The 13,793-nt window shown below is 38.5% G+C and overlaps 1 protein-coding gene across 2 annotated transcripts in view; it reads left to right on the forward strand.

Annotated features, from left to right (window-relative positions):
- LOC131031135 (protein SEH1) overlaps positions 1–13,793 on the forward strand; it is a 203,589-nt gene that overhangs the window by 55,746 nt on the left and 134,050 nt on the right. For both annotated transcript variants that reach the window (XM_057962174.2, XM_057962173.2), the window contains exon 2: positions 1,423–1,534. In XM_057962174.2, the coding sequence (XP_057818157.2) occupies positions 1,423–1,534 (112 nt within the window). The remainder of the gene's footprint in view (positions 1–1,422; positions 1,535–13,793) is intronic.

Genomic DNA, 13,793 nt, shown 5'->3' on the forward strand with positions numbered 1-13,793 from the left:
TGATGTCACCTCATTAACATGGGATATCTGCGCATTATTATAGTGCAAGTCTGTTTTTCAGATTGTTTCATTCATCAGCATCAGTAATCTCCACAAACAAATTGTCCATTTTTAAAATGATGAAAATAGTTGACATCTCTGAAAACAATTCCTCTTGTTACAACCTGCAAGATAGACTTAAATGTAGCATAGCAATTGGACATCCTTGAAGGTTCTTAATAACCCTAATATCAAAGGCCGTGTTTAACAAAACAAATGCAATTGCTAACTTTTTCTGTGGTGACAGATAAATAATTCTTTTTCCTTCTCTTCCATAATGTTGAGTAGATGTCTGGAGCCTGGAAACTAATCTAGAGGAGGGTAAGTATAGTCTGTGAGTTTTTTGGTTCTCTTACATTATGGCCTTCTCTTTGTTCTACAATGACTTGTAATGAACAAGGGGAAAGACTAATATCCTTTTGATTGGGAAAGAGAACTTGATTGGTGTGGGCATGCATGCTGACTGGTCTACAAGGGGTAAATATAGTGTGTGATTCTTATGCTAATTTCTTGAACTTTCGTAAATGTGTTGTTTATAATTCAAAACATACGATTCAATAAATGAAATGAAAAACATGTGTGATGTACATAGTCCTACTTAAATTATTGATTATGCTTAGAAGCAAGTAGTTGCGTATGGGTGATTGTGTTCAACAGTCAACTAATGAATCTGTCATGACCTCTTCCTATATGTGATTTCTTAATTGATATTTTGAAAGCTCCCTCCATGAATAGAGAAGGGAAACAATGTATGGAGACAGTGAGCATTGAATACGATGATAATGACAACATGCTTCTCTTCCATACCTGCATGCAATGACTTTCTTTGTACATAAACAATCTATGCCATGTACATTAGTGATCTGTGCATGTTCTGTTTAAGACTTAATTTCTGAATGGTGTGAAGGTAAAACTTGTTTGATTCCCTATCTGCATCCTTATTTGTCTTAAGCATCAAAACATTGGAAGTAGTTGTCGTGTGATCTTGATTTTGGATTATAGAATGTTGTAAATAATTTGTATATGTGGCCTTTTAGGGTTTTACAGATTTCCAAGTGTTTAATAAGTTTGCCATCATTTGTGAGGATACCTTTCTAATATTTGTATTTAATTGTGCAATCAAGTTTATCCAGTCAAGTTTGTGAATGTTTTCTTAAAAAAACTTTATAGCGAAGGGCTTGTGCATAATTTCAATTGAGTTGTAGATCATCCTTTTATTATTTTCTTTATATGTTTTCCAATCAAAATATTTGTTATTCTTTTATGATTATTTGATCTCTTTCTCTTTTAAAGTTTTATTCCGTAAAGTTGCTATATCTAGTTTGGGAATCTTACTAATTTTGAAGAATGTCAGTTTCATAGAATCGGTTGAATGTTTTTCAGGCTCATAACAGTAGCATTGTCAAGCTAGTATGGGGACCTCCTGAGTATGGAGATGTCATTGCATGTTGTTGTATGGATGGAACTATATCGTTATGGGAAGAGGCAGGGGAAGGTATGGGTTACAAAAAATGTGTAACTGATAATTTTTTCTTAGTAAATCGTAATGGAACCCAACATCTAACCTGATATTTTACTTAATTAAGTCATAGAATACATCCTAAATAAGTTGCACAACTGATAATTTTTTTACTCATTTTCTATGTTTTCTATTTGCATGTTATTTATAAAACATTTCTATGGTAGATTTCCTGACGAACGTAGTATCCCAAATAGAGAGAGGTATTTGGAATTATGTAGTTTGTAAACAACAAGTAGTCTTTTTTTTGTTTGATGAATTAACAGTGGGTTCTATTGGTGCTCACTCCCATAGAGAAATCTATAAAAAAGGCCTGAAGACACAGATACGCAAATAATCATCTATCCTGGCATATTGCCAGGAAAGGACCCTTCCACCCCTTTGTTTTTTCGCTTTGGGATCTCAGTAACATCTGAGAGGAAACTTTCTTAAAAGCTCCAGATTTACAATTGGAAAGCAAATTCAAATCTAAACCATTCTTAATTATTACATCTGGTTGCTTTGGTGACAACAATTTCTGACTTTCTTCCAAAACCCCTAAAAATAGGGTATCTAAATCAGACTGATTAGCACGCTTAGAAAGAGTTGAGGAGATGCAGCCTCAGCCCCAACAGGAGGCAAGCATATCCCACCAAAAGGATCTACACATGGAACTCAAGGAGTATCTATAGAGGTCTCCATTAACAACTTATCAACCTTAAAGGGTTCTAAAGAAGGTTTTTAAAATTGAAGGAGCCTTTTGAGAAGGTTTAGAAGGTGCTTGCCACCCCCAATGCACCCAAAACTGTTACATGGTGGGGTTTAGCATTTTTCTCCCTAGTTTCTTTTTTATTCAAGATGTTTTTTTCTAATTTATATGGTGTATCATCTATATTTATTGGATGAGCAAGGGGCAGATGGGTTTTAGCACTATAAAATGTTAGATACAATGTACCACTGAGAGGGGGGTGAATAAGTGGTTCTCAAACTTTTCTCTTAAACTATCCTATGTGAGTATACCGGTTAACAGATCTAACTGAATGCACACTTACTGGTTAGATGGGAGACTAACACAAATGCACTCACACATAAAACGAACATCACATAACACCATCATATATGAGGAAAACCCAAGATGGGAAAAACCTCGGTGAGAAATGCTACTGGAGACTACTGCTCCAATCCAGCCTCACAATGAAACTCTGATTACAATGTTTATGGCACCAACCCAAGGAGCACCAACCTTTGATTTAGGGCACCAACCTGTTGATGTGTTTTTCATTCACATGGGAACACAGAATAAAATACCAAGGTATCTTATCCTCTCTTGAACAAAGTTTCCTGAATGCTGAAGATTTCGGCTAAGGATCAATTGGGGCAACTCCAAGGTTCTTTTACGTAGGTTCTCTATTTGTGGATAAGCTCTTGCGGTATGATGTGATTTTGCTGGAATCACAAGGGGACTTGCATTTGATGACCTGAGCGTCTAATTTACTTTGGATATCACTAGAACGTGGGTCTTTACTGATCCTTGATTTTTAAAAAAGGAAAAAAAAGATAAGGGTTGGAGAGGAATCTAATTCTAACACTAAGAATGTAGGAGCAATGGATGACCTTTGATGAAACTCTAACTAAGTCTTGCTTTGACATGCTATGATCATCTCCACAAGGTTAGTGCGATCTTCTAAGGATAGCTTTATGATGTTCAGATCACCGCTACAAGCATAGACACCGTCAGGTTGATGCATATTGATGAAGAAGCGATAATTGAAGTTAAGCTTAAGCTGAATGACTCCAGTTGACTACACAAGGCAAGTTTGCTATCAACAAACCTCTAGTAGTATGGATATACAAATTTCACCATCGATCATACAAATTCCTTCCATTCATCTAATAACATGAAATTAAATTTGAGAAGTATAGAGACCATGCAAGTTGTTGAATCAACACATAGAATTCACCATTTCTTCAATGAAGTTTACATGTCTTTTGCAACAATGTTTGCCTTCTCTTTCTACTCTACTCTAAAATGCTATCTACTATTGAGCTACTAATTATTGACTATCTCTCTTTTGCTAACTCCTAACTATATTAACCCTTACAAATGAAGAGCCAGGGCTTTATATAGAGAGCCCTTTACAATTTGATGACTCTGATTGACTTAGAATCAATGGCTAGGATTACAAGATGAAAAACCCTAATTAGGGTTTGTTACAACAAAACTCCTCTAGCCAATGAGAAAATTACATTCAATGAGTGTGGACCAATAGGAAGCAGGGGTAGGTACACCGAAGTTTGTGCCGTCTCCGATGAGTCAGGTACATTGAATCTGGACATGCTGAGGTGGAGCTATTTGACTGGAGGAAAAGTGACTGGGATGCCACCTTGTCTGACGTTTGTGTCTTGGTTGATCTCTTTTCTGTCTTTTGACGCGATGAATGATGTACCTTCTTGACTCCCATATGCTTGATGAGGCTTCCTCATTGTCAAGTGTTCTTTCTCTGGTTGCGTACCTCGCCTTGAAGTGTCATTCTTCTCTGTCATCATGTGGTAGAATGAGGTCTTGAGGCTATCTTGCAACTCCTCGAACACTTGAAGTCTTCCAACTCGTTAAAACACCTTGAGTCCTCCTTTATGCATCTGGGACGTCCTTGATGGTGATGGGCTTAGAATAGGTCGTCCTTGTCCTGGCCTGATTTTCTTCCACTTGCAAAACAAACCAAAATATGATTAAGTACACATGATATATTTATCTTAACATAAGATTTCTTACCTTAAATCATCAACAAGAGGCATTAGAATGAAATTCGCTCAAGATCCTCCCAAGGGACAGGCCCTATAAGAATTTCGCTCTGGACCCTTTGGAAGGGTCAGGAGCGAAATTTGCATTTTATCTCAAATTTCATCATCTCCTTGCCTTGAACTTCTCTTGACCTTTGAATCGCTTTCCCTTGAAGACATCATTGATTTGACCCCCAGAAAGACCAAAAAATAGGATTTCGCTTTGGACCTAGGCCAAGGACAAGACCTATAGAGAATTTTGCTTTGGACCCTTTGGAAGGGTCAGGAGTGAAATTTGCATTCTAGGACAAAATCTTCACATTTTGTGACCACAACTTGATCAAATGCATGCGTAAGGATGCCTCTAATCTCAATCAACACTAGGTTTGATGCAAATTGGGAGCAAAATAGAGGTTTTAAGGATTTCGCTCTGGACCCTTTGGAAGGGTCAGGAGCGAAATTCTTCCTTAGGCTCAAATTCTATCATTTCCTTACTCCAAATTGCCTCCCAAGACAAGCACATGCTAGCCTTCTCTCCACCGAGGCCTAGGAATCCATATCTTAGTCTTCATCATGAGCAAACTAGGTGATTTTGAGAATTTCGCTCTGGAACCTTTGGAAGGGTCAGGAGCGAAATTCAAGATTTGCTTGCTTTCCTTCACCTAGATTCATTCTTCATACCTTGTTTTCCTTTGACACTCAACTTTGGATCCCTCTCTCATGAAGCCAACACCTGTTTGACCCCTAAGAAGGCTTGAAAGGAGAAATTTGCTCCAAATCATGGCCAAGGACAGGACCTTTAGAGAATTTCGCTTTGGACCCTTTGGAAGGGTTAGGAGTGAAATTCAAGATTTAGCTCAATTCCTTCACATTTGGTGATCACAAGCTACTCAAAGGCATGCTTAAGGACATCTTCAATCTTAATTCACCCCGATCCACACTTGGCTTGACACAAAATTGAGAGAAAAAGGAGATTTTGGGAATTTCGCTCTGGACCCTTTGGAAGGGTCAGGAGCGAAATTCACATTCTAGGCTTGGCTCTTCATCTCTTCAACTCCAATCTTCTTTGCAAGGCAAATATACACCACTCCACTTGTATCCACGCCATAGGAACCAAGGTCTTGACCTTAACTAAGGAAAAAATAGGTGTTTTCAAGAATTTCGCTTTGGGCCCTTCAGAAGGGTCAGGAGCAAAATTCAAGTTTTAGGCTAAAATCCTTACACTCCTTTACTTTTAGTCACTCCCTAAGGCAAAAACATGTCAATCCACTTCCAAATATGCCCAAGGAGCTAAAGTATTGGCCTAAACAAGGGAGAAAATGAGGTTTATGGAGAATTTCGCTCTGGACCCTTTGGAAGGATCAGGAGCGAAATTCTCAGTCTAGGCTGATTTTCACCATTTCATCGCCTCAAACCTTTTTTTCAAAGGCTAGAACACCTCAAGGTCACTCCAACCATGCCTTAGAAGTCCAAAACTTGGCCATGACAAGGAAGAAAATGAAGGTTATGTGAATTTCGCTCTGGACCCTTTGGAAGGGTCAGGAGCAAAATTCTTGTTTGGGCTCATTTCTCACCTTTTTCCTCCCTTCCTTGGCTTGGATATAACTTCTTAGGCCTCCTTTCATCATGATCAAGTGAATTTGCTCCTCAAGTTGGCATCTAGTTCAAGATTTTGTGAAGAAATAGGGTTCTACAAGAATTTCGCTCTGGACCCTTTGGAAGGGTCAGGAGCGAAATTCCTCCTTGGGCTCAAAATCTGACTTCATCTCCCATATTTCTTCATCCAAACAAGTGTTTTGCCCTCAATAATGCCTGGGAATGAGTTAGTTCTTAGTTTGGGGCAAGGTAGAATGTCTTATGGAGAAATTCGCTTTGGACCCTTTGGAAGGGTCAGGAGCGAAATTCCTCTTCTAGGCTCAATTCACCTTCTCTTCCACTTGACTTTGCCTTAGACTTGATCTTTGATTCATTTCCTTTCATGTTCTTGCAAATTTGCCCAACCATCCAATGACTTAGGTGAAATCTTAGGTCCTTGGGGAAATTTCGCTCTGGACCCTTTGGAAGGGTCAGGAGCGAAATTTGATATTTTAGCCTCTCCGTCAGGATTCATATATGGAATATAAGGAAATGTCACTTATACTTTAAGTTATATTCCATATATATTGTCAGGATGTTTGAGAGTGGTTTTGGACCTCCAGGAGTTATAATGCAAAATCTAGTTTTTGGAGGATTCTTCAATTTTCTAAACTTAGTCAAATTTCAGGATCAGGATGACATTCCAGACTTAGTCAAATTTCAGTTAATTTGAGGATCAGGATGACATTCCAGACTTCTCAAGGCGAATTCGCTCTGCCCTTGATGTAAAGGATGGGACCTAGGAGGACATTATGCATTCAACCAAGGTTTGACTTAGCAACTTGAAATGCGACCAGATAGTACACAAAAAACACCTCAGGTTTGATCTAAATTACCCCTAATCACTCAATTGACCTGACCTCTTGAGTAGATCCACCTTACTCAAGCAGAGCTTGCTATCCTAATGAGCCCCTTGGCGACCCTTCAAATGCAAAAGGTCAATAGACAAGAACCTAGAAGACCAAGAAAACAAACCCTAAAAGGCAAAAAGTAGGGGTCCCCATTTGTAATGGGGCGATGTGTGAATACGTCACAACACAACCCAAGGAGCACCAACCCTTGATTTTAGGGCACCAACCCAAGGAGCTACAACCCTTGCACCGAGCTACAACTCAGTGAATACAAAATCATCTTTTGATACCAAAGTTATCTTCTTGTTACAAATGGATTTTGTAACTCTTCTTCAAATCTATCTACTGGATCTTCTATCCAGTTCATTGCCGGTTCTCTGCTAACCCTCACACTGCTGCAACCTTACTCTTTGCTTGTTCTGCACTTTGCCAGTTCTCTCTTCCCCCGGCTACTTTGCTACACCATTGTTCTCCACCACCGGTCTTGATAACTTAGTCAGATGTCTACTATCTGAAACCTGCCGGTCCTCAGCTTGCCTTCTCTGCAGTCTTCTGCAACTCTTGTCTACTGGTTGTCTCACTGTTGTCGGTTGAACTCTTTCAACTTGATTCTCTCTCACACTCAGTCTCTCCTCTGATTCTCGATGAGCACTTGACTGATTTGCTCTCTTTTGCAGCAACAACACTCTCACATTCGGTGGTAGCCTCCATCGATTTTGGCTTGTATATTTATAAACTTGTTTTCTCGCCAAAAGCCAATTCAAAGTTCGGGCGGTTAGGGTTTTCTTCTACCTACCAAATCTGCATTGAATCTGACCTGATCCGCCTTGGATCACACACCTGCTTTGGAGGGATAAGCCAACACGTGTTTCCTATTTGTCCAAAGTAAGTTTGCCAAGAATAGCAAACCTGACCTTGTTTTCCGGCCTTGAAATCTGTTGACACATTCATGACCCAGCTATTTCCTTCTCGAGATTCTCCTGCAATCTGATTTCCTTGCTTCGATCCTGGCACCAACAACTCCCTCATCTCCTTTTGTCGTTCATTCTTTCTCGAGCTAATTCTATCAATCACATTAAGTGATCTCGCAGTAGCCTTAACCAAATCCGATCTGTAGTTGGATGTATTTCATTGATCATGGCATCACTCAAATCTTCGGTTTGCATCGAGCCGCAAACCCTATGCAACCCTCCGTGATTGTCGCAGTCAACATTTAATGTCGACCAACCGCTAGCTACCTCACCGACACGACACTTCATCGACCTCAGCGAGCTTGCCACTTCAACTCCACGTGGCATCCTTGTCGATATCCACCTCAACAAAGATCTCTATGTCGGCTAGACTCGGTCACCGACAATCAACACACAACCGGTCTTTCTTTTTTGCCGGTTCTCTAACCCTGCCGGTATCTCACACTTTACCAGTTAACCATCATGTCTGCACTTTGCTGATCTGCCGGTGGAACACCTTAACCGGTCGCCAGACATGCCTGTTCATAGCATGCCCATTCTCATCAGGTAGGCACCTTGATGACACCATGTTATCAACCTTCAGCTATTTCCATGTGAGGCATTTGCATGCCGGTTGCACTCTCTATCTGCAGCTGCTCCACTTTGCCTTCTTCATCATCAGACCGAACATCATCTCATCCGGTTTGTCAAGGTGACAAACCCATCACTTCTTTACTCTTCCTTTTCTGTCCTGTTGGCACAATATGCCAACCCTTTCTGATCCGGTGCACATCTCTGATTACATGCACTTGAGGCATCCTTTTGTTTCACTGTTTGATCCGATGTGAGCCTTCAATCACCTGCCTTCTACTTTTGTCTTATCTCACAGAACTAAGATGCATACTTTGCATAATAGGAGATAAGCTCCACTTACCAGTGGTAGTGGATCCTTGTCATCTGCATCCTGCAATGCACTCTGTCATGTCCCCTCCTTGATCGTTATATATATCCTAAAATGAAGCAATTATTATTAATTAATTACCAACAAATGATTATTTGAAATTTAATATTATTATTTAATTAATAATGATTGCTTCATTTTAGGATATATATAACGATCAAGGAGGGGACATGACAGAATTATTTTTATTTGAATATTTCAAGAGTATTATTAGTAATAAATATTAATTAAATAATAATATTAAATTTCAAATAATCATTTGTTGGTAATTAATTAATAATAATTGCTTCATTTTAGGATATATATAACGATCAAGGAGGGGACATGACAAGTTTATAATTTATAATATAATATTAAATTATTTTTATTTGAATATTTCAAGAGTATTATTAGTAATAAATATTAATTAAATAATAATATTAAATTTCAAATAATCATTTGTTGGTAATTAATTAATAATAATTGCTTCATTTTAGGATATATATAACGATCAAGGAGGGGACATGACACACTCATGTGGCTTCCTTGTTTGTGCAACATATCATCAAACAAGCACATGTGATCCGATTGGGCACACTCACTGTCAGTCATCTCTTCACATGGTGACTGCATCTCTATTCGGTGGGAGTCCTACTGTTCTGCATCCACACAGTGTACCGGTGACTTGTACATTCTTCTCCTCCTGTGTTGATATGATGTAGGTAACATTCCGCCTCTTCATCACAAACAACAGCTCGAGCACCTCGCTCATCCTGCTTGTACACTGGTCATAAGCTTGTAGGTTGGCAACAACTCACTGTCAACACAACTCTTCCCAGTTGACATCCTTTCCTTACCAGTGACAGACTGTACCGGTAACCTGCCCATCTCTTCCACACAAGTCAAATACTGACTTGTATACCAGTGACTCCAAAGGTCATTCTATTGAATGACATTCGCTCCCTTACCTTACCGGTGCACTGCAACACAAGGTGATATCAAAGATATCTCATTCTGTATGCATCAATGACAGTGCTACACATTCATCTCTTATACCGGTAGCCATTCTATACCGGTTGACATCAATGACAACTCAATGCCAACATAAAATTGTGAAGCCTAATTTAAAATGCTTGAAGGTGACATAGAGTATCATGGAGCATTTGGAGGCCTAGTTGGCAGAAAAGTTAGTGGATTAGAAAACTACAAAGATTTTGAAAAGAGGCAACACAAAGGGTTCTGAGAAAGAACCATTGAGATATCAAAACAAGGGAAGGATAGAATGTGGGCGAAAACAATGACAATTGTAGGAATGCAAAGGCGAAATGAAGATTTTGGGTCACCTGTGTGAATGCCAAAGCATAAACAAGACAAGGAAGTTGTTGGAGGAGACAAGAATGCAGAAATAGCCAAGTGTGCAGTTGAATCTCCAGGATTGGAGACATGACTAAAGCAAGGATCTGCAAGATGCTTACCATTGTTGAAATTGAGGGACAACTGACCAAGGGAAGAAAAGTGGGGTCAAAGCAAAAGAGCTCACAAAGCATTACCTCTACTTCCTTGAGTCTTGCTTATGGAGCAGGAGTGTGTTACACTCAAAGACTTGCAAGTGTTTACTGTGAGTCTTTTTAGAGAATTCAATATATTCATGTTAGGTAGAAGTGTGACTGGTACGTGGAGGAGCCGAGAAGATATATCATCACTCTTTCAACCCTCATAAGTTTGTCTTCCTAGTGGGTTGGCAATAAAAAATGTATAAGATCATGGGAACGAGATTGTAGATGCCAAACTAGAAATAGCATTGACAGCACTAGTTTTAGCTATATCAATCACACTAGGTAGCAAAGATAAGTACCAATGACGAGTGACATTTCTGAGTTGTGAGAAAGGAGTAAAATGCTTTATTTAGATGGTGACGATTATTATGGAGTATGAGGCATTCTTCCAAGAAGATAAAATGTAGTGCTTAAAAGCCTTATCTGGGATGAATAAGTGATTTGCTTTGGTGAAATATTGGCATTAGAAATGTTAAGGCATAGTTGTTCACCAACATTAATTTGGAGATACTCATAGAAGAATGGGTTGCAAATATGTGATGAGAAAGGTGGGAGTCTACCAAAAGACCTAGGAAAGGGGAGTAAGCGAAAGGTGGATGATAGCTGGATGCCACTTAGTGTAATGTCCCCTCTTCCCTAGTTGGTCACTCAGGATTAGAGATTCGCCTGTTAGTCATCTCTGCAGGTGAAATTCAGTGGATAGGAGGTGAAGGAGATCCAGACTTAGCCATTTTTGACGTTGGATGAAATAATAGATGGCTACTTTATATTATAATGTTATAAAGTCACTCTATATTTAATTGGTAATATTTTATGAAAGTGACTTATAAAGGGGATTATAAAGTCAAGGTTAAATTATATTAACTTTATAATATCTCATTATAAAGTTATTTTTCAAATATCTCATTATAAAGTTACTTTTTCAAAAAAATAAACTTACTCCATAAAGTAACTTTATAAGAAAGGGGATTAATGAAAATTAATGATGAATTATAATATTGTCCATTGGGCGCCCTTTCCTAGACTTAATAAGAAATAAACTTAATGTAATAATGGCCCCCACTCATGATAAATTTACCCGCCCAAGTTGGAGGAATATTCCAGTGCAATTTAGCATTTCGAAGCCCTAAGTTGGATGTGTGGTTGAGAAGTCAAAAAGGAGATGCACGGGAAAGTTTTGGCATTGGATTTTTATTATTATTTAGGCTTTCTTCATTCTTCAGCAGGTCTGCAACATTTTGGCAAAGTTCTGGAGTGGAATTGGGGATGAAAACCTCCATTTCTTGGTGATAGGACGAAATCCCTCTCACTTTTCAACATAACGATTTGCTTGGAATGCTTATATCTGGTCAAGGAGGGCTAAAATCAGAGTTTTAATGACAGCTACAGCAGGTTATCATTCTGAAATTCAGATCTGGGCAGGAATTTGATCATTTTTAGTGGAATTTGTGCACATTTGGGGTCAACCGTACTTTCCCAGCTAGGCTGTACCATTCTAGCTAGCCTGGGAGATCAAATAAATAAACACGAGGGTTTTGGAATCAGCTTTTGCCAGAGAATTCATTGTTGGGATTGGATTAAGGCAGATTAGTGGTTATTTTAGAGAATCCATGTCTCATTTGAGCTACATATGCGAATTATTGGGGAAAAGAGGTCAAATTTGGTGTCTTCTCTTGGCAAGGTTTTGGAAATCAGTTTGGGTCTGCATAATTCTTCATCATTTGTTTTTGGTAATCCTTTTAGTTACAAATAAAACACATTGGTGCTGTTAGATCATCCTGGAAGCACCTGTAGCATCATATATTGCAATTCAGTCAAATAAATAAGCCTTACCAGGCAAGCTTAGGACACCTGGTAAGTTAGTTTGGTTTTGAATGTTAGCATTTATTTATTCTTTGAAATTATCGATAGCTGCAAACTGCATTTTATTTCCAGGCAAAATTTCAGTTAGTAATTTGCATTATTTATCATTCCGCATCACTCATCAAACAAGCAAAAACCATAAAAAACCTCAAATTTGTCAAAAATTCAAACAAATTCTCGCTCGTCAAAGATTCAATTTGTAACAAACCAATCAGAATCGAGTAGAGTCCTAAACGACATTTTTCACTTAGGACTCCACACACCAAAGGTCACAAGATTGCTTCCATGTAGCTGATTACTAAGGACAATTGTCGTTTAGGGGATGATCCCCATATCTCAGTAGCAAAACCGTAGCCATGGGGGATGCCCATAAATAGCCCTGTATGGGTTTGTTGTAACAATGACATTTAGCAAAGGGAATGACAAAGAGCACTGTGCTGGCAAAAAGCTATTGACGATGAAGAGTAGTCTTCCATAGTCAAAGTGGGGAAATATTCCAATCTGTACTAGTAGTGTAAGTCTAAGGTTAGGGATGGGGATTTTGAGACATTTGCAATGATCTACTCTTCCATAATGATGAATATAAAACAATTACGCATGTTAATGTGTGACATCTGCAATGTGCTTGTTTATTAATCTTTGATCCCCACTTAACTACACTAATTGAGCCCAGTTCTTGGTTGTAGGATTGTGTGGCAAGTCATGACTTCAGTTATAGTAGATTGCATGAACATGAATCCCAATGAAATGATAAATCAATTAACATATCTACTTTTTAGTTTTTACTAATGAGTCATTTTATGTGGAATGAGTATGGTAGTCCAATTTGACTTGATGATCTATTTCTCAAGGAGGCAACACTCATATGGACAATTATTGTAGAAATACTTCCTCATTCCTGAAGTTAGTGAAATAAAGACATTCATTTTATCACTCTCTCGGTTGGATGCATATCTTTGTCTTGAAAACTCCACACTGTTAATCCAGACTAGAAGGATGCTTAGATCTTCCTTATCTCTTAACTCTTTCTCAAATAGTGTGGCCCTAGAGATGATTTAAGTTGTCATTCTGATACCCTATTTCATAGCATCCATCCTTCATTATCCATTTTAAGTGTACTGATGCAGAACTTTGGCAGAGTTTTGTTTAAGGCATTGCCATGTTGATAAGTTGCGACCTATGATTGATCCCTTCTTTCTGTTGAGACCCTCTTTTGTAACAGCTCTACAATCTAAAGGCTGCTTTTTTTAGCACTCCTTTATGAATCATTTGCCACTTATTTAGTGTTGGTGCTTTATTGGCCTTGTTGCCACCTTGGGTGAACTGTGAAACTTGTTAATGGCCTCGCTGCTTAAAACAGGTGTTTGATGACTTGATTCTTTGCAACTTGAACTTGGCACAGATCACTAAGAGGTTTGTCACACTTGTCTCATATCTCGATGGAGATTCATCCTACATTTGCCAAATATGAAATAATTTAGGTGGAGATTTTGTTTGGCATTGCTACCTTTATGCACTATTTTGCCATTGCTTTGCCAGCTTTTAGTGTGCTACAACTTTGACACTTCATATTTTTTTTTAGTTGGAGTTTTATTAGGAGTTTCACACTTTTAACATAAGAGGGTATGGATTTCACCTGTTTTTGCCACTATCTTTGGTGGGATTCACCCAAACCTTAAT

The sequence above is a fragment of the Cryptomeria japonica genome, chromosome 7, assembly GCF_030272615.1.
Source record: "Cryptomeria japonica chromosome 7, Sugi_1.0, whole genome shotgun sequence".
In the NCBI taxonomy this organism is placed as follows: Eukaryota; Viridiplantae; Streptophyta; class Pinopsida; order Cupressales; family Cupressaceae; genus Cryptomeria; species Cryptomeria japonica.